This window comes from Protopterus annectens, chromosome 12.part0 (assembly GCF_019279795.1).
Source record: "Protopterus annectens isolate FY-2018-M chromosome 12.part0, PAN1.0, whole genome shotgun sequence".
Classification (NCBI taxonomy): Eukaryota; Metazoa; Chordata; order Ceratodontiformes; family Protopteridae; genus Protopterus; species Protopterus annectens.
The window spans coordinates 453,307,901-453,332,475 of NC_056746.1; the positions used below are offsets into that span (position 1 = coordinate 453,307,901).

The 24,575-nt window shown below is 44.5% G+C and overlaps 1 protein-coding gene across 4 annotated transcripts in view; it reads right to left on the reverse strand.

The window, feature by feature from the left end:
• SNX8 (sorting nexin 8) overlaps nt 1-24,575 on the reverse strand; it is a 1,131,155-nt gene that overhangs the window by 723,442 nt on the left and 383,138 nt on the right. For 3 of the 4 annotated variants that reach the window (XM_044089557.1, XM_044089558.1, XM_044089559.1), the window contains one exon: nt 17,774-17,895. In XM_044089557.1, coding sequence (XP_043945492.1) covers nt 17,774-17,895 — 122 coding nt within the window. The remainder of the gene's footprint in view (nt 1-17,773; nt 17,896-24,575) is intronic. The other variant, XM_044089560.1, reaches the window with a different exon arrangement.

Consider the following 24,575-nt stretch of genomic DNA (forward strand, 5'->3'; position numbering starts at 1 on the left):
AGTCAGCTCTGCTCTGGGAGACTATATCCACCTTGTAATGAGAAGTAAAGGTATGAGGGTTTGCCCACATGGCAGCTGCACAGATGGAATCCATGGACAATCTAGACTGAAAAGCTACGGAGGTGGCCAATGCCCTAGTAGAATGACCTTTCAGTTTAATTGGTAACTCTTTGTTCCTTAACTGGTAAATAAAAGTAATAGTGTGGGACAACCATCTAGATAAGGTCACCTTGGAAACTGGGAGACCATGTTTGTTTAAGGCATAAGAAAGGAATAATTGGTCTGACTTTCTTATTTCTTTAGTTCTATGTAGGTAAAAACACAATTGTCTATGAACATCCAATTGGTGAAGCTTGTACTCTGCCTTGTTGCTATGATTTGGGAAGAACACACGGAGATCTATAGAGTGGTTTAAATTATTTTCTAAGCAGACTTTAGGAAGAAACAAAGGATTAGTCCTCACAGCAACACTGTCCTTGTGAAACACCAGGTAGAAAGGACGAACACATAGTGCTTGAAGTTCTGAGACACGCCTAGCTGAAGTGATAGCTACCAGAAAGAGTGTCTTCCAAGATAGAAACTTGATGGAGCAGGATGCTGCTGGTTCAAATGGAGGCAAAATTAAGGAAGGTAGGAGTAAATTAAGGTCCCAAGGAGGAGGGGGATCTCTCACTGGTGGTCTACGAAGAAATGTTACCCTCAAAAAAGCCTTACAGAGCTTATGAGACAATGTTAGAATTTGACAAACCAAGATGAAAATTAGAAATGTCCGCTAATTGTACCCTAATCATAGTGGAAGCGGCCCCGGAGTGAAACAGTTGTGCTAGGAATTCCAGAATTTCATGGACTGGGGCTGAGAAGGGATCCATATTCCTAGACTCTGCCGAACAAGAAAAAAGTTTCCATTTTCTAGCATAAGTTTTTCTCGTTGTAGAAGTAGGAGAGGAGACGATAATCTCACGGACTGCTGGGGAAATGCTGGGAAGCCTGGCTAAGGTTGGAAGTGGAGCAACCAAGCTGTGAGATGGAGAGTTTGGAGGGATTGATGCAGCCCGCCTGATTGATGAATCAGGAGATTTGGAATTGGGTCCAGAGTCCAGGGCTGACAGAGAAGGTAATGGTGCAGGAACGTGAACCATATCTGTAGAGGCCAGTAGGGGGCAATGAGGATCATTTTGCAACCCAACGATTTTGCTTTCTATATGAGTTTTGGTATCAGGGGAAACGGAGGAAAGGCATAAAGAAGTCCCTGAGGCCAATTGTGGACTAGAGCGTCTCTGGGTATGTGACCTGGTAGCGGAAGAAGGAAAAGTAGTTGCTGCATTTGCTGTTGAAAGGGGTGACAAAAAGATCGCCGCAAGGTTGTCCCCATTTCCAGAAAATAAGATCCGCAACTTCCTGATTCAGAGACCACTCGTGAGGCATGAGAATAGCTCTGCTGAGCCTGTCCGCTATGACATTGGATCTCCCAGGGATGTGCGTCGCAATCAGAAAATGTTGGAAGGAAATCGCCCACTGCCAAAGTCTGAGTGCTTCTCGACACAAGGGGTAGGATCTGGTTCCGTCCTGCTTGTTGATGTACCACACCACTGACATGTTGTCTGTTTCAATTGCAATGGTCCCGGAAGGAAGAGAGTCTTGAAGAGCTTGCAACGCTAGGAGCACGGCTCTCATTTCTAGGACATTTATGTGCAGATGGTACTTGTGAGGTTGTCAAGTGCCTTGGACTGTCCTGCCCAGATAATGCCCCCCCCCAACCCTATCAGGGAGGCATCTGCTGTCTCTGTGGCTACCGGAGGGGGTTGTATGAAAGGTCTGCCCTGAGTTACTAGTGGGGAGACCATCCACCAAGAAAGGTGTCTTTTGCATGCCTCCGTGATCAGGATCATGCAAGACATGGGTAGCTCTTGGAAAGACCACTGCGTGAAAATAAGCCACTGAAGAATTCTCATGTGGAAGTGCGCAACTGGGAGTAGAAGAATGGCAGCTGCCATGGAGCCCAGAGTTTGAAGGACATACCTGACTTGGATCCTTTTTCGCTGCATTAGGATTTGCACTTGTTGATGAATTGTGGACACTCTTTCCAGTGGCAACCTTGCGAACATACCCCTTGTGTTTAAGTCTGCTCCTATGTAACTGATAGATTGACAGGGCAAAAAGGCAGATTTTTTGAAATTTATTGTAATACCTAGCTGAGTGAAAGATGTGATTGGATTGTAAAATCCCACGCTTGTAGGAGTTGATGCCCGTTGGTAGCAGTGAGGAGCCAGTCGTCTAGATATGGAAACACCTGGAACTCTTGACATCTCAGGTGAGCCGTGACTACTGCCATACATTTGAACACCCTGGGCGCTGTGATGAGACCAAAGGGCAAAGCTCTGAACTGGTAATGACTGGCCCCCACCCGAAAGTGAAGAAATCTCCTGGAGCGTCTGTCCATCTTGATATGGTAGTACGCGTCCTGAAGATCTATCGAGCACATCCAATTGTCCTGACCCAGGAAGGGTAGAATGGACTGTAGCGTGACCATCCGAAACTTTGTTCTTTGCACAGATTTGTTTAGTCTGCCGAGATCCAGAATCGGTCTCCAGTCCCCTGTCTTTTTTGGTACCAAAAAGAACCTTGAGTAAGTTTCAGATCTGTGCTGGTCTGCTGGGACTTCCTGGAAGGTTCTTTTTTCTAGCAGTTTTGAAACTTCTATTACTGCTTGCTCCTTCAGATTGGGTGGAACATCTGGAAGGGTCTTCTTTTATTGTAAGGGGGATTGATGGAAGGGGATTTTGTAACCTCCGGATATAATGGACCGTACCCATCTGTCTCTTGTTAAATTTTGCCATGCTTTTGGGTACAGTGAAAGTCTTCCCCCGACTGCCTACAGAGGTGACCAGCCGGGCAACCCTTCAGGGATGCTGGAAGGGCTTATCAGAGAAAGATTCGCTGTTGCCCTGGTTCTGCAGACCCCCTCTGCCACGAGGGTGGCGTCTATTATTATTGTTTCCTCCTCTGCCTCTGGAGGTAAAATCACTACGTGTGTCAGGCAAGGCTCCCTGAGATTTACAGAACCACACCTTCCCACTCTTCTGATCCTTGGGGTAAGGTCTAGAGGGAGTGGAAAAATGGACTCCCATGACAGAGAGAGTCTTGCCTGCTTGCTCACACCTGGTCAACGTGTCTTTCACCTGTGGCCCAAAGAGAAAGGATCCATCAAAAGGGGTATTGGTGAAGGACGCTTGAAAGGGTTCTGCAAAGTGACACAGCCGCATCCACACATGCCGCCTAAGGGCCACACCCGTGCACGCGGCTCTACTCGCTCCATCGGCTGCATAGGAAATGAGCCTCATGGAAGCATTAACTACAGAATTAAGCGTCGCTAGCTGGGAAGCTACTTTGGCATGTACTCCCTCAGCTGTAGGATCTTGAAGGGTATCTCCAAGCTCTTTAAGGAGATCCCTTTGAAGGCAAGTAAAATGACAGATAGTTCAGGGACCTCATGGAGAAGGTCACCGAAGCAAACATTCGCTTAACGTACCTGTCTATCATCCTAGACTCCTTGCTAGGGGGATGAACAGATGAAGAGGTCTCTGCTAACTCTTTTTTTGGTGGCTGCTGCTACCACCATGGCATCAATGGGCACACCTTTAGAAAGGAATTGCTTATCCTGGGAAGCTGTAATAAATTTACCAGGTCTCCTCAGAGTTGGTTCCACTGTGCCCGCAACTGACCAAGCCTTTCGAGCCATTACAGACATAAGTGGGTCGAAAGGCGGAGAAACCCAGGAGGTGGAAGTCGGGAACCGAAAGCATCCAGGAATACAGACTCATCCTCAGTAGGGGCTAGGGGATTCCAGTTTCCCCCTCTGCAAAAGCATTTCCAGGATGTCTGAAAAGGAAACATCTTCAGAGGGGGATCTCGGGGACCCTTCCAATTCATCTAAGTCTGTATAAGAAGTGACAGACTCAGGGGAGTCGATGTGCTTCCGCTTGCACTTCTTCCAAGGGGGCTCCTCTGAGTGATCAGGAGAGGCCTCGGAAAAGAGGAAACACCCAATGGGGTGTCCTGAAACATCAGTTCCCTACGCTTGAGGGTCTGGAGGAGGAGCAGAGGTTGGCACAGACACTACGTGGGATGGAGCCAGTAGGGCTGGTAGTGGAGCTGACTTGGGGGACAGCACACTCTGCATGACCTCAAAGGCGTCCCTAACTTGAGGCAGAGAAAGTTCCGGTTCCGAAGAAACAGGAATCTTTCTCCGTGCCGAGGGGGACGGCTCCGAGGCCGATGTTGGAGCTGAGCTCACCTGTGCCGATGCTCCGAGAGGGAGAAAGGGGTCAGACATTCAGACATGGGTCCGATGCCACTCACCCCCCTCGGAGCAGAGGTAGCCCTGGCGTCCAGATTCCTCGATCAACGGTACTATCGAGGGAATCGGAGCAGACATCGGAACCAAAGGAGATATGGCTATCTGAGCAGACTGTTCCACTACTCGTACCCCAACTAACTCCGGCTCCGAGCTCAATGGAGTCAGAGGAGAAACAGAAAGGGAGGTGGATGGAACAGATATCTGTTGAGGAGGGCTAGACAATATTTTAGCTAGTGCTTGTGATTTTAGCAACCTACTTACTACTCTCTCCACATCATGATCTGACAGCCTAGAGGATCGAGAGGAGTGTGAAGAACGGTGGCTACGTGCACTTTGCAATAATGGAGAGCCAGGAGCTGAATGAACGGACTCTAACGAAGGGGACCTCAGCCTTTTATGGCACAGAGATGGGTCCGAAACATCCAATGGAGCCGACGGAGGGGTTGTCTTGTTGGTGCCAGCCGGAACAGACATACTTGGTAAATCCAGTACCGGAGTCGGCTCCGAAGGTGGAGCCGACGGTTTCGAGGATTTTTGGGGATTTCACTGGCTGTGATGAATCCTGAGGTTTTAACAGACCCCTAAGGATCAATTTGTTCTTCCGTTCCTGCAGGACTGTTGGACTAAAGGCATGGCAGATGGAACAAGAGTCCTGCAGGTAAACAGCGCCCAAACAATAAACGCAACTAGTGTGCCCGTTTGTCAGAGACATTTTCTGACAGCATGAGTCACACTTTTTAAATCGAGACACTTTAGCTTCTTTAGACATAACTCAACCACAAAAAAAAACAAGCGCCAGAAGAGAATCAGACAGAACAAAATTCTACTCTAGTCAAAGTACAACAGACTGTGTGTATATATATATATATATATATATATATATATATATATATATATATAAAAACAATCTCTTTTATATATATATATATATATATATATATATATATATATATATATAAACTATAGCAAAAAACAGAAGGAATGGGAGAACTCTCTAACTTAAACGAGTTCTACTAAAAAGGGACTATAAAAGAACAAGGTACTCAACAAACACTAGTGAATAAACTAAGAAAGGTAATTTATATAATAGTTTTATGGAGTATAAGAATATATTTCTACACAAAAAATTTGAAAATACAAGCCTGAGCCAGAAAACAACACCTCGCAGCTGAACCGGCAAACGATATCTGGGTAGCTATCGCTAGGCATCATGGGATAAGGGGTAGCCTCGAGCCAGTAAACTGCTCTCAAGCTATTGAAGATGGCGACGAGTCGGAGCCGAGGATTGGCTCTGATCCCAAACAGCAAGAATGAAGGCAAGATAGACAACTTAACATTATTAGTTTCCAAGGCTAGTGCTGGACTAAAATAAGATTACAGAGGAGTCAGCAACGGAATGTTTTGTAAAAATTGCACTACCCAATCAGGCAAGTGCTTGTAAAAGACATTCATTCTTGGTGGCTAAAGGGGCATACTTAACAGTGTCTATAGGCTGTATCAGCTGCAAACCCAATGAAAGCATTCAGGGAAGGGATAAACCATTACTTCTCAGGCTACTTCCTTGGAAACTCCATCAGATATTTTAAGAGGAGGCGAGGGAACAGGATCTAAAAGACAACTAAAGAGGTTCATCACTAGTTTGATAAATCTCCAAAAGAGAACATCCAATCATGAAGTAGGGGAGGTAGGAAAGTGATCTCATTCCTCTCCTCACAGACTGTCTCCTGAGGATCTTCTGACACACAGGAGCCAGAGTGGAAAGAGTGTTGCATTACTTATAAAAGTAAGCCATCACTTAGTATTGTGTAAACGTAACTATATGGCTTGCCAGTTCTAGGCGTTAAGGGACCGAGAAGTGGGGCTCTTTCATGTAAGCTAAGCTTACTACATGCTTTGCACTAGGGGTGGGATTCAAACAAAAGTGTGATTTCTCTTAGCCAAGAGTCAAGATCATTAAATCTCAATCTGCCCAATTCCTAGCCTGTCAAGTGAGCATTAGTAATGTAAGACCCAATGAACCTTCCATAACCATGGAACTGTAGGGCCAGCTAGCCGGAGCTAAGGTCCAATTTCAGCAGATAATCTTCTATTCAGGCTGTTCTACTTCAAGCTCCTAAATGGTCCTCTAGTGTGCAACATGTCAAAAGAACACCAAAACATATCCACAAACTTAGGAATAATAGGGCTGCCTCCCTCAATTCCAAAATGTAGGATAGGCAAAGCCCTCCCTGGCTGAAGGTTAGTTCACCACGGCAGAAGACTACAGGGGTTAATCAGCACCAGATTCAACTCTAGGAATGCCTTACTCTCTGTAAATCTGTCCTACTGGTGATGCTCCAGGTATGTTTGCGGAAGCAATGAGAACCTTACCAACAATCACATGACGAGTTCCTGAGAAAGTACAGTTGTGTACACTTACCATAAATGTAGATGTTGGAGTGTATTCACTGTTGCAGTCATTATATTTGGGTAATCTGCTTGCAGGTTGCCTTCAGTCGGTCTGATTAATAAAGTCTTGGGTCCTGCATCGGTTGCTGTCCCTTCTTCCATGACGTCAGGTCTTCAGGGGTATAAAACATGCAGCCAACGCCATTACATCAGTTTTTCTTGTCCCAGATGTCAGGTGCCCCCCTAATGGGAAGCAATTAAACATAAAAACACAAAGGTATACCTCCAACCAAAAAGCAAATACACCAAAAAGGCTTTTAAGCATAGTAAAGGAAAGTAGAGGTATAGCCAAAAGAAGTTAGGGGGCAGGAGGGAGGGTAACCAGGACTGCAACAGTGAATACACTCGAATAAGAAGTTATGTACCTACCATAACGTTCCATGTTAGTTGTCTTCTCTCGCCTTCTTTCTTGCTTGATGGGTTCGGAGCTGATCCTCGGCTCCGACTCGGCACTTGCTAAGCTCGAGAGTCACTTTTACCAGCTCGAGGCAGCCCCATATCCCATGATGCAAGGCGGTAAGTACCCAGATCTCGTTTGATGACAAAGGGCAATAGCACCAAGCATAAAACACTTCCAAAAGGAAGAAAGAAAACTTACAGGATGGAAGAAGGACCAGGTCTGAATGGTCTTCAGCATAATAATTTCTTATAAAAAGGTCTGTCCAGGCCTGGGGGAAGGAGGGAGGGTCAAGAAAGAAGGCGAGAAGACAACTAACATGGAACGTTATGGTAGGTACATAACTTCTTAATGTTAAGTTGTCAATCTCGCCTTCATTCTTGCTTGATGGGACCGGCCCTAGCACCTCTATCCTGGGTGGCTCAATGGAACAGACTCTTGAGGACTGTAGAGCCAAAACTGGCTCTGTCCCTGGAGGCCAAGTCCAATTTGTAATGGGAAACAAAAGTATGAGGAGTGGCCCAAGTGGCCGCTGCACAAATAGTGTCTAAAGGAAGTCTAGCTTGAAAGGCTGTAGAAGTAGCTAAGCTCCTAGTTGAATGTGCTTTAGGTTTTGAGCACAGCTGTTTTCCCCTGAGCAGATAAATTTCAGAGATGACCAAGAAAGCCATCTAGACAAGGTCACTTTAGAAACAGGAAGGCCTTTCTTATTATCCGCATAGGAAACAAAAGTTGATCAGATTTCCTAAATTTTTGTTCTGTCCAAATAATATCTGAGTTGACGGTGGACATCAAGATAATGTAGTTTTGTTCGGCTCTGTCTGAATAGTTTGGGAAAAATACAGGAGATCAATGGATTGATTCAAATTGGTCTTTGAAGCGACCTTAGGCAAAAAGGTCGGATTAGTTCTCAATGATACTCTGTCTTTGTGAAAAACCAAATAGGGGGGTCGAACCGATAGAGCATGAAGTTCAGACACCCTCCTGGCCGATGTAATAGCCACTAGGAATAAAGTTTTCCAAGAAAGAAATTTCAGGAACAAGAAACAGCTGGCTCAAGGGGAAGAATCAAGGATGTCAGCACTAAATTTAGATCCCACTGAGGAGGAGGATTCCTGATTGGAGGCTTTAGCAGGAAAATTCCTTTCAAGAAGGCCCTGCAGAGCCTATGGGACATAATATTGTGATCTGCGACCCCGACATGAAAGTTCGAGATAGCAGCCAATTGAACTCTGACTGTGGAAGAAGAGGAGCCTGCATGAAAAATCTCTGCTAAGAAGTCCAGGACTGCCTGAACAGGGGCAGTGAAAGGATCAATATTCTTGGCCTTAGCCCAATAAGAGAAACGTTTCCATTTGCTTGCATAAATCCTCCTGGTAGAGGATTTTAAAGAAGCTACTATGATGTCTCTAACTGGGTTAGAGATCAATGGAAGCCTGGATAAGGAAGGAAGTGGAGTAACCATGCTGTGAGGATGAGAGAAGGGATAGACCGGTGCAGCTGACCGGATTGGTGAATCAGAAGATCTGGCACTGGGTCCAGATGCCACGGCTGCACCAAAAGGTGACGATGGAGGAACGGGAACCAAACTTGTCGAGGCCAGTAAGGGGCAATGAGAATCAATTTGGCTCTCAAAACGGTAGCTTTCTGGATAACTTGAGGGATCAGAGGAAATGGAGGGAAGGCATAAAGAAGTCCCTGGGGCCAATCCTGGGTCAGAGCATCTCTGGGGGGATGGCCTGGAAGAGGGAAGAGAGAGAAGAAGTCTGGGCATTTGCTGTTTTGGGGAGTAGCAAAAAGATCGCAACATAGACGACCCCATTCCAGAAAAATCTCTTCCGCTATAGATTGCTTGAGAGACCACTCGTGAGGCATGAGAATAGCTCTGCTCAATCTGTCCGCTACAATGTTGGTTTTCCCAGGGATATGCGTTGCTACCAGAAACCGATGAGAGGAGATTGCCCATTGCCATAGCCTGAGCGCTTCTCGACACAAGGGGTAGGACTTGGTTCCGCCCTGTTTGTTGATATACCAAACTACAGACATGTTGTCTGTGTGGACTGCAACTGTCCCTACGGGAAGAAAGTCGTTGAGGGCTTGCAACGTTAAAAGCACTGCTCTCATCTCCAGGACATTTATGTGCAGGTGGTACTCGAACGGCTGCCACGTCCCATGAACCATCCTGCCCTTTTAATGACCCCCCCCACCCGATCAGGGAGGCATCTGTGGTGACAGTGGCTACCGGGGATGGGGGTACAAAGTTTCTGCCTTGGTGAACCTGGGGAGATGTGATCCACCAAGCAAGATGATCTTTGCAAGTCTGTCACCAGAATCTGGTGACGCATTGGAAGTTGTTGGTACGACCATTGTGTGAACAGCATCCGCTGAAGAAGGCGCATGTAGAAGCGAGCCAGGGGAAGAAGAGTAATGGCCGCAGCCATGAGGCCTAATACCTTTAGAACCATTCTGGCCTGTACTTTCTTGTTGGCTAGAATGATCCTGACATGACTTTGAATGTCTGAAACTCTTTGATCTGTAAGGGTAGCTGACATCCGAACAGTGTTTAAGTTTGCGCCTATGAAAGTAATAGACTGGCAGGGCGATAAGGATGATTTTTCGAAGTTTATCGAGATGCCCAAAAGAGTACAAAGCTTTATTGTGTAATCCCTGGCTTGAATAAGCTGATGCCTGGTGGTGGCTGAAAGGAGCCAGTCGTCGAGATCCGGAAACACCTGGAATCCTTGACGTCTCAGGTGAGCCGTGACCACTGCCATGCATTTGGTGAACACTCTGGGGCTGTAGTGAGACCAAAGGGCAGGGCTCTGAACTGAAAATGACTGGACCCCAGCCGAAGCGGAGAAATCTCCTGGAGCGTCTGTGAATTTTGATGTGATAGTACGCATCCTGAAGATCTATTGAGCACATCCAGTTGTCCTTCTGTAAGAAGGGCAGAATTGACTGAAGAGTGACCATTCGGAATCTCGTCTTCCTCACAGACTTGTTGAGTCTGCTGAGATCCAATATTGGTCTCCAGTCTCCGTCTTTTGGGGACCAAAAGAACCTTGAGTAGATTCCGGCTCTGAATGATCTGTTGTGACTGGCTGAATGGCTCTTTTTTGCAGAAGTTTTAAGACTTCTAACTCTGCAATTTCCCTTAGACCGGGTGGTACATCTGGAAGGGAATTTGAGTGATAAAAAGGACTTTCCTCGAAAGGAATTTTGTAACCCTCGGATATGATCAACTGTACCCATCTGTCTTGAGTGAGGGAACACCAGGCTTCTGGGTACAGCGATAGTCTTCCCCCGACTGCCTCCAAGGATGGACAGCCGGGCAACATCTCAGGGATGCTGAAAGGGCTTGTCAGAGAGAGGCTCTCTGTTTCCCTGTTTTTTTGGACCCCCTCTGCCTCTAGGGGTAAACTGACCACGTGAATCCGGCGTGACTCCTTGGGATTTACGGAACCACATTTTGCCACCTTTCTGTCCTTTGGGGTAAGGTCTAGAAGGGGTGGAAAAACGGACTCCTACGGCAGAAAGAGTCTTGCCGTCCTGCTCACACCTGGTCAAAGTTTCCTTCACTTGAGGGCCAAACAAAGCTGACCCATCAAAGGGAGAATTTGTGAAGATTGCCTTAAAGGGATCTGCAAAGTCACATAGCCGCATCCAGGCTTGGCGTCTAAGAGCCACACCTGTACCTGCCCTACTGCTCCATCAGCAGCATATGATATTAGCCGCATGGAGGAGTTTGCAATGGAATTAAGGGTTCCTAGCTGCGAAGCAATTTTTTCCTGAGCTCCTGCAGCTGTAGGATCCTGTACATCACCTAGCTCCTTAAGGATATCCCTTTGGAGTCTGGTGAAGTGACATAGGTAATTCAGCGAACGCATAGCAAAGGTCGCTGAGGAAAACATCCGCTTACCATACCTATCCATGGTCCTAGAGTCCTTATTAGGAGGATGGACGGGTACGGAAGGATCTGCAAGTTCCTTCTTGGTGGCAGCAGCCACCACCATGGCATCAGCGGGGACACCCTTAGTGAGGAATTGCTTATCACACGGGGCAGTAATAAATTTTGAAGGCCTCCTAGGGACTGGCTCAACAGAGTCAGGAGCAGCCCACGCCTTTCGGGCAATAACCTGCATAAGGGGTCGAAGGCGGAGACACCCAGGAGGTGGAGGGCCGAGATCCAAACGCCTCTAGGTATACTGACTCATCCTCAGAGGGATTATTGGTGGGCCAGTTTCCCCTCTGTCTAAGGAGTTCTAGGATGTCTGAGAAGGAGACATCCTCAGAGGGGGATCTTGGGGATCCCTCTGACTCATCAAAGTCAGTATCTGAAGTGATAGACTCGGGGGAGTCTACATGTTTCCTCTTACAAGTCCTCTTCCTAGGAGGACCTCCCAAAACATCAGGAGAATCCTCGGAAGAGGGGGATATTCCCAATGGGGAAACCTGAGGCGGAGGATCTCTGGGTCCTGTAGCAAGAGAAGTGGCAGAGATGTCAACAGGCACTATAGAGGGAGGAGCTAAGGGAACAGACTGCTGGCTGATACCAGTGGCCAGCACACTCTTCATCACCTCGAATGCTCCCCTCCCAGGCAGGTCCGAGAGAACCCGTTCCGAAGAGCTAGGAACTCCAGGGACCACCGAAAGGGAAGTCTCCGAGGCAGATGTCGGAGCCGAGCTCATCAAGGCCGAGGCTCCAAGGGGAAGAGCGGGTTCGGACAAGGGTCCGATGCCACTCACCCCCTCGGAGACCATGGAAGCCCGACCACCGAATCCCTCTAAGGAAGGTCTCGAAGAGGAGATAAGAGTAGAGGCTGAAGGAACAGAAGGGGGTATCTGTCCCTCAGCCGTAGCAGTAACCATTCCCGAAGACTCCAACTCCAAGCTCTGGGGTAGAGTTGAAGGAGGAACTGCAATGGGGTGTGGACCAATAGTCTGTTGAGACGGACTATGTAACATTTGGGCCAGTGCCTGTGACTTAAGTAATCTACTGACCACTCTCTCTAAATCATGGTCAGAAAGCCTGGATGACCTTGAAGATCGGCTCCGATGGCTCCGTTCCGAGAGGAGAGGTGAAGCCGGAGCCGAAAGTATCGGCTCCAAGGAAGGAGACCTAGACCTCTTCCTCGAAGGAGCCATCGGAACTGATGAAACTATTGAACCTGTCGGAGCCAACTTATCGGAGCCGACAAGTAGCCTCGATGCATCGGCTCCAGCCGGAGCCGATACAGCCACAAAAGTAACGGTGTCGGAGCCGATCGGAGCCGACACCGAAGTGGTCGAACCAGAATCGGCACCGATAGCCATCGGTGCCGAAGTCTTAGTTAAGCCAGAATCGGCTCCAGCCGGAGCCGATCTCGACTCAGAACGAGTCAGAGCCGAGGCCGCAGGCTTGGACACAGAAGCCTGGGCCTTGGAAGACTTAACAGTCTTGGATGGAGCCGACTTAGCCGGAGAGCCCTCCGGCTTAAGAAGGCCCCTCAAAATCAACTTATTTCTTCTTTCCTGCAGGACTCTCTGGTTGAAAGAATGACAAATAGCACAGGAGTCCTGCAGGTGAAGAGGCCCCAGGCAATACAGGCAAGAAGTGTGACCGTCTGTCAGAGACATTTTCTGACAGCACGAGTCACACTTCTTAAAGCCTGAGACCCTTTCTTTGGACATGGTGTAAACACAGACACACACACCAGTCAAAGAAATTAAATTAAATATACCAAAAGGTATAACTATAAACACACACACACACCCTAACAGGGGGGGGGGAAGGGATGGGTAAAGTCTGACTAAAAATATAAGAAGAGACAGATAATTTTCTGTCAGAAAATGTTTAAAACTAAAATAAAACTAACAATTAAGGGTTTTTTTGTTAAAAGGGGCTAAAATAGCAAAGAAGCAAATCACTTACCAGGAGCTGGTAAAAGGAGGACCTCATCAGTGAAGCGGCAAACGAGATCTGGGTACTTACCGCCTTGCATCATGGGATATGGGGCTGCCTCGAGCTGGTAAAAGTGACTCTCGAGCTTAGCAAGTGCCGAGTCGGAGCCGAGGATCGGCTCCGAACCCATCAAGCAAGAATGAAGGCGAGATTGACAACTTAACATCATCTACATTTATGGTACTTGTACACAACTGTACTATGTTCATGTTTCACTGTTGCAGTCATTACCATTTGGGTAGATTCCCAAAGCTATGGTTGGGAGGAGGAGTTGAGAGAGCATTAGGGCCAGCTATAAGGCCCTACAAGACTGCAGTGGCAAAGCTAGCTCTGGATTTAGAGAAAATTGGCAAATGATAATGCTTGGTGAAAGTATGCACAGAACTCCAGGTAGCAGCTTCTAGGTTGTCCCTGGTAGGAACGCCTCTGAGAAAGGCTGTAGAAGTAGATGCAGCCCTGGTGGAGTGAGGTCTGATCCCCTGTGGGATAGGTTTTCCACGGTGCTTACAGCAGAAATGAATGCAATAGCTTATCCATTTAGAAATGGTTTGTTTTGAAATAGCCTTCCCCTCTGCCCCTGCAGCAAATGCTACCAGCAGTAGTTCAGATTTTCTGAGATTTAGTCCTGTCCAAGTAGAATCTAAGTTGTCTGTGCACATCCAAGGAATGCAGTATCCGTTTCCCTTTGTTCTGTGGATTGGGAAAGAAGGTTGGCAAATTAATGGACTGATTAAGAGCCACACTGGATACCACCTTGGGCATGAAGGATGGATTGGTTCTGAGTGATACCCTGTTCGCCTGAAAGATGATGAAAGGCTCCACTACCATAAAGGCCTGTAATTCAGATACCCTTCTAGCTGAAGTGACTGCTAAAAGGAAAGCTGTTTTCCAAGAAAAAATGTTAATTCTGCAGTAGCAGCTGGCTCGAAAGGAGGTAGAGTGAGTTTCTCCAATACAAAGTTAAGGTCCCAGGCTGGGGTTGGAGCTCTCCTGGGTGGTCTCAAATTTTTCGCCCCTCTGAGGAACTGCTTGAGCAGTGGATGAGAGAAGAGGGGAGGTTCTTTGTTATAATGAGCTGAAATGGCTGAGGCGTGGATTTTAATGGAGGAAAAAGACAGGCCCTTGTGAAGCATCTCAGTTAAGTATTGTAAAATCTGAGGTAAATTGGGAGCTGTTGTGCTCATCCCTTGAGAATGGTTCCAGGCACAGAATCTTTTCCATTTTTCGGCATAAGATTTTCTAGTACTAGGCCTCCTTGCCTCTAGGATGACATCCATCACAGGTTTGCTGAGGTATGGTAAGGGAGAGTTTAGGTAATTAGCCAGGCTGCAAGGTTCAGTGTTGGAAGCTGAGGGTGCAGAATCTGGTTTTCCTGCTGAGACAGCAGGGAAGGAGTATGAGGCAGGTGCCATGGAGATAACCGTGACACACTGCGCAGGAGGGGGTACCAGTGTTGGCTCGGCCAGTCTGGAGCAATCAAAATCATCCTTGGTTTGTCCTGTTTGACTTTTAGTAGTACTTTGGAGAGCAGAGGCAGTGGGGGGAAGGCATAGACTGATAGTTTTTTTTTCCAGCTGAAGGACAGAGCATCCACTTTCCAGGCATGTTTGCGGGGAGTCCTTGTGCAAAATGTGTCCAACTGGTAGCTCTGGGGAGAGGCAAACAGGTCTATATCTGGGCTCCCCCATTCGCTTGTCAACATGTTGAAAATCCTTGGCTCCAGTTTCCACTCGTGTGAGTCCATGAGGTTTCTGCTTAGTCCATCTGCCAGTGCATTTAATTTAAGGGGCAGTCAGAAGATAAGTGCTTGGAAATTTTAAAAGGAAGTCATTGAGACAGTTTACCATAGGGGGGAAGTCTTGTTATTCCCAGACTTGGAAGTGGAGGCCCCCCCACTGCTTAGTTCTCTGAGTCCCCTGGGACTGAAACCTGAGGTTTTTGCTGTGTCTGGGTTTGGCTTGAGAAGACCTGGAAAGGACCAATTCTTAGAGGGCCAGTGCCTACTAAATCTAGGAGGCTGAACTTGTAAAAAAATCTTTAACAATTTGCATAGATTTAGCTTTATCTTTCATCTTTTTAAGAACTTCTTCATACTTGTTGCCAAAAAGGCGGTCTTGATTTAAAGGAGCATCCAACAATTTAGCTTTGACATGATCAGGCAAAGATTGCACCTTAAGCCAAGCATGCCTTCTAAGCACAGACCCAGTAACAGAAGCCCTGCAAGAGGCCTCTAAGGAATCCAAACCAAATTGCAAAGTATGTTTTCCAACTTGTTCAACAGAATGCATTAAATCCTGTGAGGAATCAACATCATTTTCTGTTTAAGCAGTCCAATAACATATTGCTGATATTTTAACATATGAAATTGGCAGTTTAAAGCTCTAATGGCCAAGGTTGCTGAAGTGTAAACCTTTTTACCCCATCTATCCAGCTCCCTGAAGTCTCTATCAGAAGGGGTAGGATTTTTAGCAGTAGAAGCCTTAATGCCCTTGGGCCCCTGTGAAATAGTCTCTGGATCTGCAATAGGATTTTTGAAAAGGAACTTGTGGGACTCAGGGACCCTGTAGAAATCGGTCAGGAGGAATAGCCAAAGGCCTATGCTGAGGTAAGGGAAGGAAATCCCTAAGCCTCTTTTTTGAATCAGAAAATTCCTGGCTTTCCCAGTGAAAATGCTCCCTTAGAGTATGTAAGGTTTCCCCAAAAGAAAAATCCTCAGGAGGTGAAGCAGAGGGTATAGAGTCCTCTGCATCAGAATCCTCATAAGTAGGTAAGGACAGATCCAGGTCATGAGAAGACTCAGAAAAAACAGAATCCTGATCAGAAGATTCATAATCAAGCTCAGCCCTAGGCCTCTTAGAAGGCGGGGGGGGGGGGTTGGCTACCCCTGATTAGAGTTATTAGGTCTACACAGCTATTTTTATCATTTATTTTTTAGGCATAGAGGCCTGAGCATGTGGCCCGGACATCGTTCTTTTAGACATGGATCGAGATTTAGGCCTTAGTAATGAAGGAGACGTCAATTTAATATGCAAGTCCGTAGGCCTGAATACACCCTCAGAAGCCGGTGCCTGCACAGCGGCTCTGGACCCATCCAAGGTAGAGACATCCGCGGGTTCCATAGTTGAAGCATCTTGCAGCATACCAGACTCCGAATGGGTCTGAGTAGAGGCCTGCGAATCAGAAGTAGTGGGTATCAGGGGCTGCAAAAGTGCCTCACTGAGTACCGGTGAACTGGTGACTGGCTTAAGAGAAGAGTCGTTGGTAGTTTTGGACCTCAGCGATCTGTCTCTGGCTTTATCTTTGCATTTTTTTGGAATCCCGGTAGTTGAATGGCTAACGACATTTATGGATAATTAAACCGTGAACTGAAATATTTAGAGGTGAAAATATACAGACTATGGATAGTGTGCGGATTAAATAAAGCACAAAACTGACAGCAAGGTACGTTGTGGTCAGGACCTAGGCAAGGAATACAGTATGAATGAAAATCTTTATGAGGTATTTGCTTTCCACAAGTAATGCAATTATTAACTTTTACGAACATTGGTAAGCAGCAAGAAAAAGTTTCCCCAACGGGTTAGCTTTTAGTTGAAGGCTTCGGTCATGAAACTCGAAAACAAAATTTTCAGGAGTCGGCTGGCCAGCTTCGGGCACCGCATGGCAAGAAAGACTGATGTAATGGCTTCGGCTGCATGTTTTATACCCCTGATGACCTGACATCATGGAAGAAGGGACAGCAACCAACGCAGGACCCAAGACTTTGTTAATCAGGCCGAATGAGGGCAACCTGCAAGCAGATTACCGAAATGTAATGACTGCAACAGTGAAACATGAAGAACATCTACCAGATGTTTGATGTGAAGACGGGTAAAAAGAATTCTCCCTCATTTTTCCCTTTTAATGGCTTGCTTGAAAATACAGCACTTACAGTAGCTATCAACAATGTATACTTCCGCAAGACAGTAGAGACAATGTCAGTGCATGTCCGGTTGTCAATTTAATGGCAGGACAGACCAGCTCATATTCTGATGTCAGTGCATATCTGAATAATAATTTAATGACAGGACAGACACTCATGCTGATATTCAGGAATTCAATCAGAATTGAATTCAGGAAAAAAAAAAGGTGAGCTGTATATATATTTATACAGTTAGGTTCTTATTTGCCAGCATGCCTCAGCAGTGCTGCACTGACATCCCAATATGAAGGCTTTTGTACAGAAAAAAATGAATTTGTAATTTAACTAAGATATACCCAACCTAGGAAACATTAAGGAGAATACTTGCATGATTATCTAACTTTCTTCCATGTTACTTGTTACTGAGGTACTACAATCAAATTTAGTTACGTTCTTCTACTTGATCTAATACAATGAAATCTGACATCGAAGTCACTTATGCAACAATGGACAGAGGTATTACAGAAGATTACGAGTACTGCTAGGTATCCTATAGTCTTCAAAACTACACAGTATTAAGTACTTTAAAGAACAATGCAAACAACATGTGGTGTGCTAAAGGAACACACTCAAATTATGTTTTAAAGTTTTTCCCCAAGTTATCAGCAGCTTTTCTAGGTTACAGTCTGAAAAAATATCCACAAATGTCTTGGTAAATGCAGTTTTAATTACCGATCCACTGAATGTAAGGAAGATCTTCACAACTGTATCATCCATGAAGAAAGGGTGTCGAGCTACCAAGTTCACAAAGCGCTTCAAAGCTCTGCGTCTAGATTCAATGAACTCTCTGTCTGCTGGAGAAGGGAGACAGAAATTTAAGTAGCCATTGATAAAAAAAAAATATTTTTGCCTCAGTATATTTTTGGGTCCATTTATAATTTTTTTGTTCTTGTTTTTGATACAGGTATAAATAATTATCTTGTATAGACATGCTTTTCCTATCAGTGCTGTACAACGTAACAATCTTCTGTACATAACTCACAGAATACAAGAGCAAACACTGACTGCCTAGCAAAATGAAGTATAGCCATTTCATTCTTGATTTTAAAGTTTGTTATGAGTAAGAACAAATATAGCTTGTTAAAAATGAAGAAGAGACGCAAAAAAAAATTATGTGATTGACACACCATAAACACCCTTAGTAGATAGATAGCAAGGAACATAATGCTCACTAAATGTCAGTGCACTGTTAAACGAACAATACATAGTCATACGGATATTATAAAAGTGTCCGTATCATTACGTTAAAATATTCTCTAGTAACAGGTATGCAAAATATAGAATAGCCATATACTGGGGACTATACATCACTGAATAAAATAAAAATTACTGTACAATGGAAAATACAAGATGACTCATATAGAGACGGACAATTATACTATTAAATATGGGATTCTGCATAACAATGCATCAGAAGTAGCATTAAGAGAGGCCATACATTTTGCAGCTCATGGCAAAGAAAACAAATGGAGCTATTAAAGCAAACAAAAGGAAATGAAAAAGATTTGCTAGAGGATCCAGAAAACAAACTGGCAGAATATTTGACTGTTGGCACAGACAGAAAATTTGGCAGTGCTGACATGCTTGATTCAGTCTTTTAAACAGCCTGGGGGAAGGGAGGAGATCACTGAAGTTGCCAAACACTTGCTGTTCATTCCTGATGGATTGGGGATTGTGGAAATCCTTCAAACAGCACTATCCCTGGCACTGACCTGAGGCTAGCCTCACCAAGGAAATGCAACACATAATGTGACATCTGGTAAGTGTGGGAGAGGGAATGTATTCTCTTTTCTTTTATTTAGTTTAACTAGAAAACCCACTATACATACAAACTGCTTCACTTCAGAGTTGACTTGGGAACACTGCTGGTTAAGTGACTGGTTCAAAGTGCCACAGTAAGCAAATGGAGATTCTGTGATGCAAGCCCATTTAATATGACATCCGTCTATGGGATACCTAGCATCCAGACAAAAGCAATGGACTCCAATTAGTACTAAGTGCAAAGTATAACAGTCCCCAACCATACCATGGGAAATAAATACCACACACAAAAATAAGTCAGGGCCCACATACCATACAACAGTTGCAGTATTACTCTCTCCTCACTCTTGGCAAGAATTAAGAAAGCCTCTTTGCAGCACACAGCAGGTTGTGCACATGCAAACTACTGGTAGGCATGCTTATTAAAAACAAAAGCAAAGCACTGCACAACACAAACATGACCAGAGGTGTAATGAAACAAGTATGTAAATGAAATGCAGAAAACTGCAAACATATTTAAAGGCAACAACAATTCACAGAAGAATTACCAGGCAGTGTAGTGGACAGTATGAGTGGAATGGCAATTTTGGTATAGATTGACTTGGACAACACAATTCATAATGTTTGAGAACACAATGCATAACATTTTCAGAAAGAGAAGCTATGACAGACAGTGCTAAGACAAGAGTAGCTAATCACACAGCTGATATTACGGTAGTTCATCCCAAACAGTATTTATCGCAGTTCTTTTGGGGGGGGGGGGTGCACATCTGCAAATATGGCAGCATTGTCACTCCAACTCAGCATCTTCTACTTCGTCTGTTAGCTCACCCGATAATGTGTTCACTGCTTTCAAGTACAAAATAAGAAATGACTGCATCAACACACCTTTGCCAAAACCAATGAATTATGACAGAATTCTATGGCGCCTCAAGGAAGTTGAGGCTATCTCAACTCGACACAATGGGACATGAGTACTATACATACTGCCACTGAAAGGCTCTTGTTCACAGTAAGTGACACAGTAGGAGCTTCCTAAGCCTCAGTGTCTTGAATGCCAGACCAAGACTACATAATGGTTATAGCACAGCATAACATAGCCAGCACCATGGAGGCACATGAGATATTGCTGGCATACAAGCTATACTTGATACATAACACTGCAGATACATGGTCATATAAGTGCTAACCTTCTATATGATATAATATAAACAACAATAAAGAATATCATTACATAAAACATCAATGTGTGTGATGGTTATGGAATCATTATTAATGTTAGCATCAGGCACCCATGATGCACACATACACCAGATAACTTGCTCTGTAAAAAATAGTCATCCAAACCACACAGTAATGCATGAGAAAAAGAATACACACGCAGTTGATATGTAAGGTTAGTAAAGTCAAAGTAGAATTACTAGAATATAAGAGTATAAACTGCTCAAAAGTAGAAAATATGCTTGAAAGGAAACAGAAGCTGAAGATGAGTTTTGTAAAACATGATGCAACATAAGAACAGCACTGCCCCCTTAAAATGAATGGTAAATGTGCATGCATACAGAGACAAAAACACAAACTACTACACAGACAGTCGCAAACAAAACACACACAGGAGTAGGATACCATCCACAAGGATAAGTGCGGGACGCTTATAAATGTATGAGAGAGTAAATTATCAGCACCATCCAAAGTGCTAGCACCTGTAAAACAGTAAACCAGTGCTGCAGTGAAGTAGAGAAGTGCATGTGTTACAGGCAAATGTTTTAAAGGCTATGGAAAAAGAGACACCAGTACACAACTTAGGCAATATGAAGACCACATGCTCAACTTGACCACGACACTGAGAACGGTCCCTCTATAATTGTTAATTTACAGTCCTATGAAAGACAACTAGTTGATCACAAATATTAACTACAAAACTTCCTGATATACATCTTTACAACAGTAAATCAATAATTTTGGTAGGAGACATCTCCCCTGCACCTCATATCCCTCCTATTTGTATATACTAAATATACAGTTGGGAAAAAGAGAAACACCCATTTAGGTTGAATTGCAACAAAAATACAATAATACTCCCCCTATCAAAAAGCAATAAATATCATGAAGTTATTAACACTGGCAAACTGGTATTTGAATAGTCACATCCAGACGATATGCAGGAAAGTCACCAAAAATTTTTGAGTTGGACATTTTTTAGGGGAGAGAAGAAAGGGTGGCTTTGTTGACTGTAAGACTAGGTTTCACCTAAATGCATTTTGTTAGACATAAGCATACTATTCTTTGCATAGACCTAGAAATGCAGCCATATTAAAACAGACGTATATTTTTATTTTACATTTTATATGTAGGTTCAAGAGAAAGGAATGTTTCAGTAACCTTCAGTCAAGAATACTGATTAGAATAAAATGTGCTAACAATGTGCAGTACATCAAGTACAAACAGGCTTGGGAACCAAGGTTAATAACGCATGTAGAAATTTATAGGGTTTTGGTATTATTTAGGAGATATACTTCAGAAACAGAAGTTAGACAGTTTGGACTGATGCACAGAAAGTCACTGCAGTGCAGTCCACCAAAGTCTGACACAGACATTCGAGAGTGAGTGGGTGCAGAAGTCAGGTCAAATATCAAGCATTCCAGAACATCAATCATTCAGGGGAAACAAAATAATTCTGGATATAACGAGTGAAGAAGCTACACACATTATAATTCAGTCTATTTCAGTTTATCACCATTGTTATTGGAGACTGAAAGCTTTGACATTCTGGGTACAGAATTTATGCACAGTATAATGAGTGCAGAAGCTACAGGCATTACAATTCAGTGCATTTCAGCTTACTAGCACTGTTATTGGAAACATTAAGATGTGATTCTGATATCGTTGGCATCTACCACCACTAGACATAATAAAACAATCTTAACTGAACTACAGTGTATGCAAACTTTTATTCTGAAGTATAAAAAGATTTGGCTCATACTGGCACCTATTCAGCACAGTTCTGGGTAATTAAGATAAAAACATTCATTCCAGCCTCATTCCAGTTTCTTCCTGTACATTTCAATATTCTACAGTCTTATCTGTTCTTACACCGACAACTGTACTTTCTTCTTCAGGAAGGGTCACTGTAATTAAAATTGATTACACCTGGGTAACATACCATGTAGTGCCATAATTATCTGGATGGAGTTAAAAGGATATTATACCATGACCCCCCTCCCATTAATATTCCAAAACGTGCACGCTGACTGGTCAGCGTGCACGTTGTAAATCACAGTTATTGTATTGGAAAAAGGTCCGGTCTCCTGGACTTTCTCCATTAGTATAACTCTTTTTTTTTTTACAACCTGTCCCGCTATGTTAAACGAGTTTAACATAGTGAGACAGCTTTAAAAAAAAGCAACGGAGCATCTCTGTTGCTTTTTTTCAAAACTGTCTCGCTATGTTAAATGGGTTTAACCTAGCGAGACAGCTTTAAAAAAAGCAACGGAGATTCTCCATTGCTTTTTTTTAAAGCTCTCTCACTATGTTAAACTCATTTAATATAGCGAGACAGTTTGTAAAAAGCAACGGAGATCTTGCTTTCTCCGTTGCTTTTTTCAAAACTGTCTCGCTATGTTAAATGGGTTTAACATGGCGAGACAGCTTTAAAAAAAGCAACGGAGAATCTCTGTTGCTTTTTTAAAAGCTGTCGCGCTATGTTAAACCCATTTTAACATAGCGAAACAGTTTGTAAAAAGCAACGGAGATCTTGCTTTCACCGTTGCTTTTGTCCACAGCTCTGATGTACTGCATAGGCATACGCATGCGCAGTACATCAGAACGGCCACAGAATACCAGACAGCTGCAGAAGGGCAGCAAGGAGGCATTATACAATGCCATTATTTAAGAAAAGTAATTATTTTTTTTCTTAAATAATGTCATTGTATAATAGCAATAAACCACTTTTGGGTGTGGGTAATGCTGGATTGAGTGAACTTCGTTAGCCAAAGACCTTCTGTGTTAGCCTGTACTTCAGAGAAGTAGATACCAAACAGGAGAGGACCCAGGACTGAACCCTGTGGTACTCCACTTGTCACTGGTCTGAAGTCTGATTTGGAGTCTACTACTTTCACAGTGTGGGTTTTGTCAGTCAGCCAGTTGGCAACACATCTTGTGACATAGGGATTTATACCTAGTTTAGTGCGTTTATAATTCCAGAGTGGGGGATGGTATCAAAAGCCTTGGCAAGATCTAGATAGGCTGTGTGAACCACCTTACCCTCAACTACGGATTTGGTGACTGCTTCAAAGAAGTCGGTTTAGGAGACATTATCTGCCTTTTACAAACCTGAACTGGGTGGGGTCCAGAGTTTGGAGATTAGCAATGTCTTTGTTTATAAGTTCCATGATGATACAGTCCATGGCTTTGCACCAGGCTCGTCAGGCTAATGGGGTGGTAGTTCCCAGGGTCCATGGTGGCTCCCCCCTTGTGGAGTGGGATAACCGTCGCTGTGCACCATTCAGCGGGCACAAAGCCTGAGGTGAGGCCAGGATTGAACATGGTACTTAGGTGGGGTGCCAGTTCGTTCTGTAGTTCATGTAGTACGCAGCCTGGGATGTTGTCTAGTCCCATGGATGCTGTGTTCTTGGCTTTGGAGAGTGTGGTTTTTACCTGTGCAGTCGTGATTACAGGAACTCTGCATTCTTCCGGTAGACAGATGGGCTCTTTAGGGGGTGAGAGGGGGGTAAAGTTAGCACTGAACCTATCTGCCAGGATGTTAGAAATATCAGTTGGGTCTGTATATTTAGTGCCATTGTGCTATAACTCAGAGCAGATCTGAGTGTTGCCATGGAGATTCATGACATAGCTATAGAATGCTTTGTGGTTGTCTTTAGAATCAGTGGCAATTTTGTTTTCATAACTACCTTTGGGGGATTTTATCAGGGATCGCAGCTTCTTACTGAGGCTGACCAGGGAGCTCCTCCTCTCATGGGATTTTACTCTCTTTTGCAACAGTTTGTTCCTTTCTGTTGTACAGTTTGTTTATAGCAGGGGACCACCAGATTGGCTTCCTTTTTTTTGGAGGATAGCATCTTGGTTCTGTTTGGGATAGCACGATTCATGCACTCGTGTAAGTGCTTATAAAGTGCAACTGTGTAGGATTCAGTAGTCGTAACTGTATTGTCCATCTGCATGGGTGTCATGAAGTTCCCCACTTCTGTCTTAAGAAGCATGAAGTTGGCTTTGGAGAAATTTTTTGCCATGGTTTCCTTAATGGGGGGTGGAGACAGGATGTGAATATCAAGGGTAGCTTATGGTCGGATCAGACCAATGAGGCACTGACTTCAGGTGTGGAACACTGGTCATTCATGTTGGTAATGGCTAGATCTAGGATATTGTTGCCCCTGACAGGGGTGTGGATAAGTTGATCCAGGGCATTGGAGTTTATGAATTCCAGAAAGCGTTGAGCAAAGGAGTTGGCACATGAGTGGTTTTCCCAGTTAATGGTGGGGTAAGTTGAAATGGCCCATTATTAGGGTGCTTGGCTGAACCCTATTTTCCAGTACATCTAGAAAAGAAGAGTGGGAATCCTGGGGCATGGTAGGGGATCTGTAGCAAGCTACAATTTGGATTGCAGTTTTGCCCAGAGTTAGTTGCACTTTGATAACCTCGGCTGCATTATGCTGAGCAACTAGCCTGGAGGTGTGGATATCCTTAATGAATATGG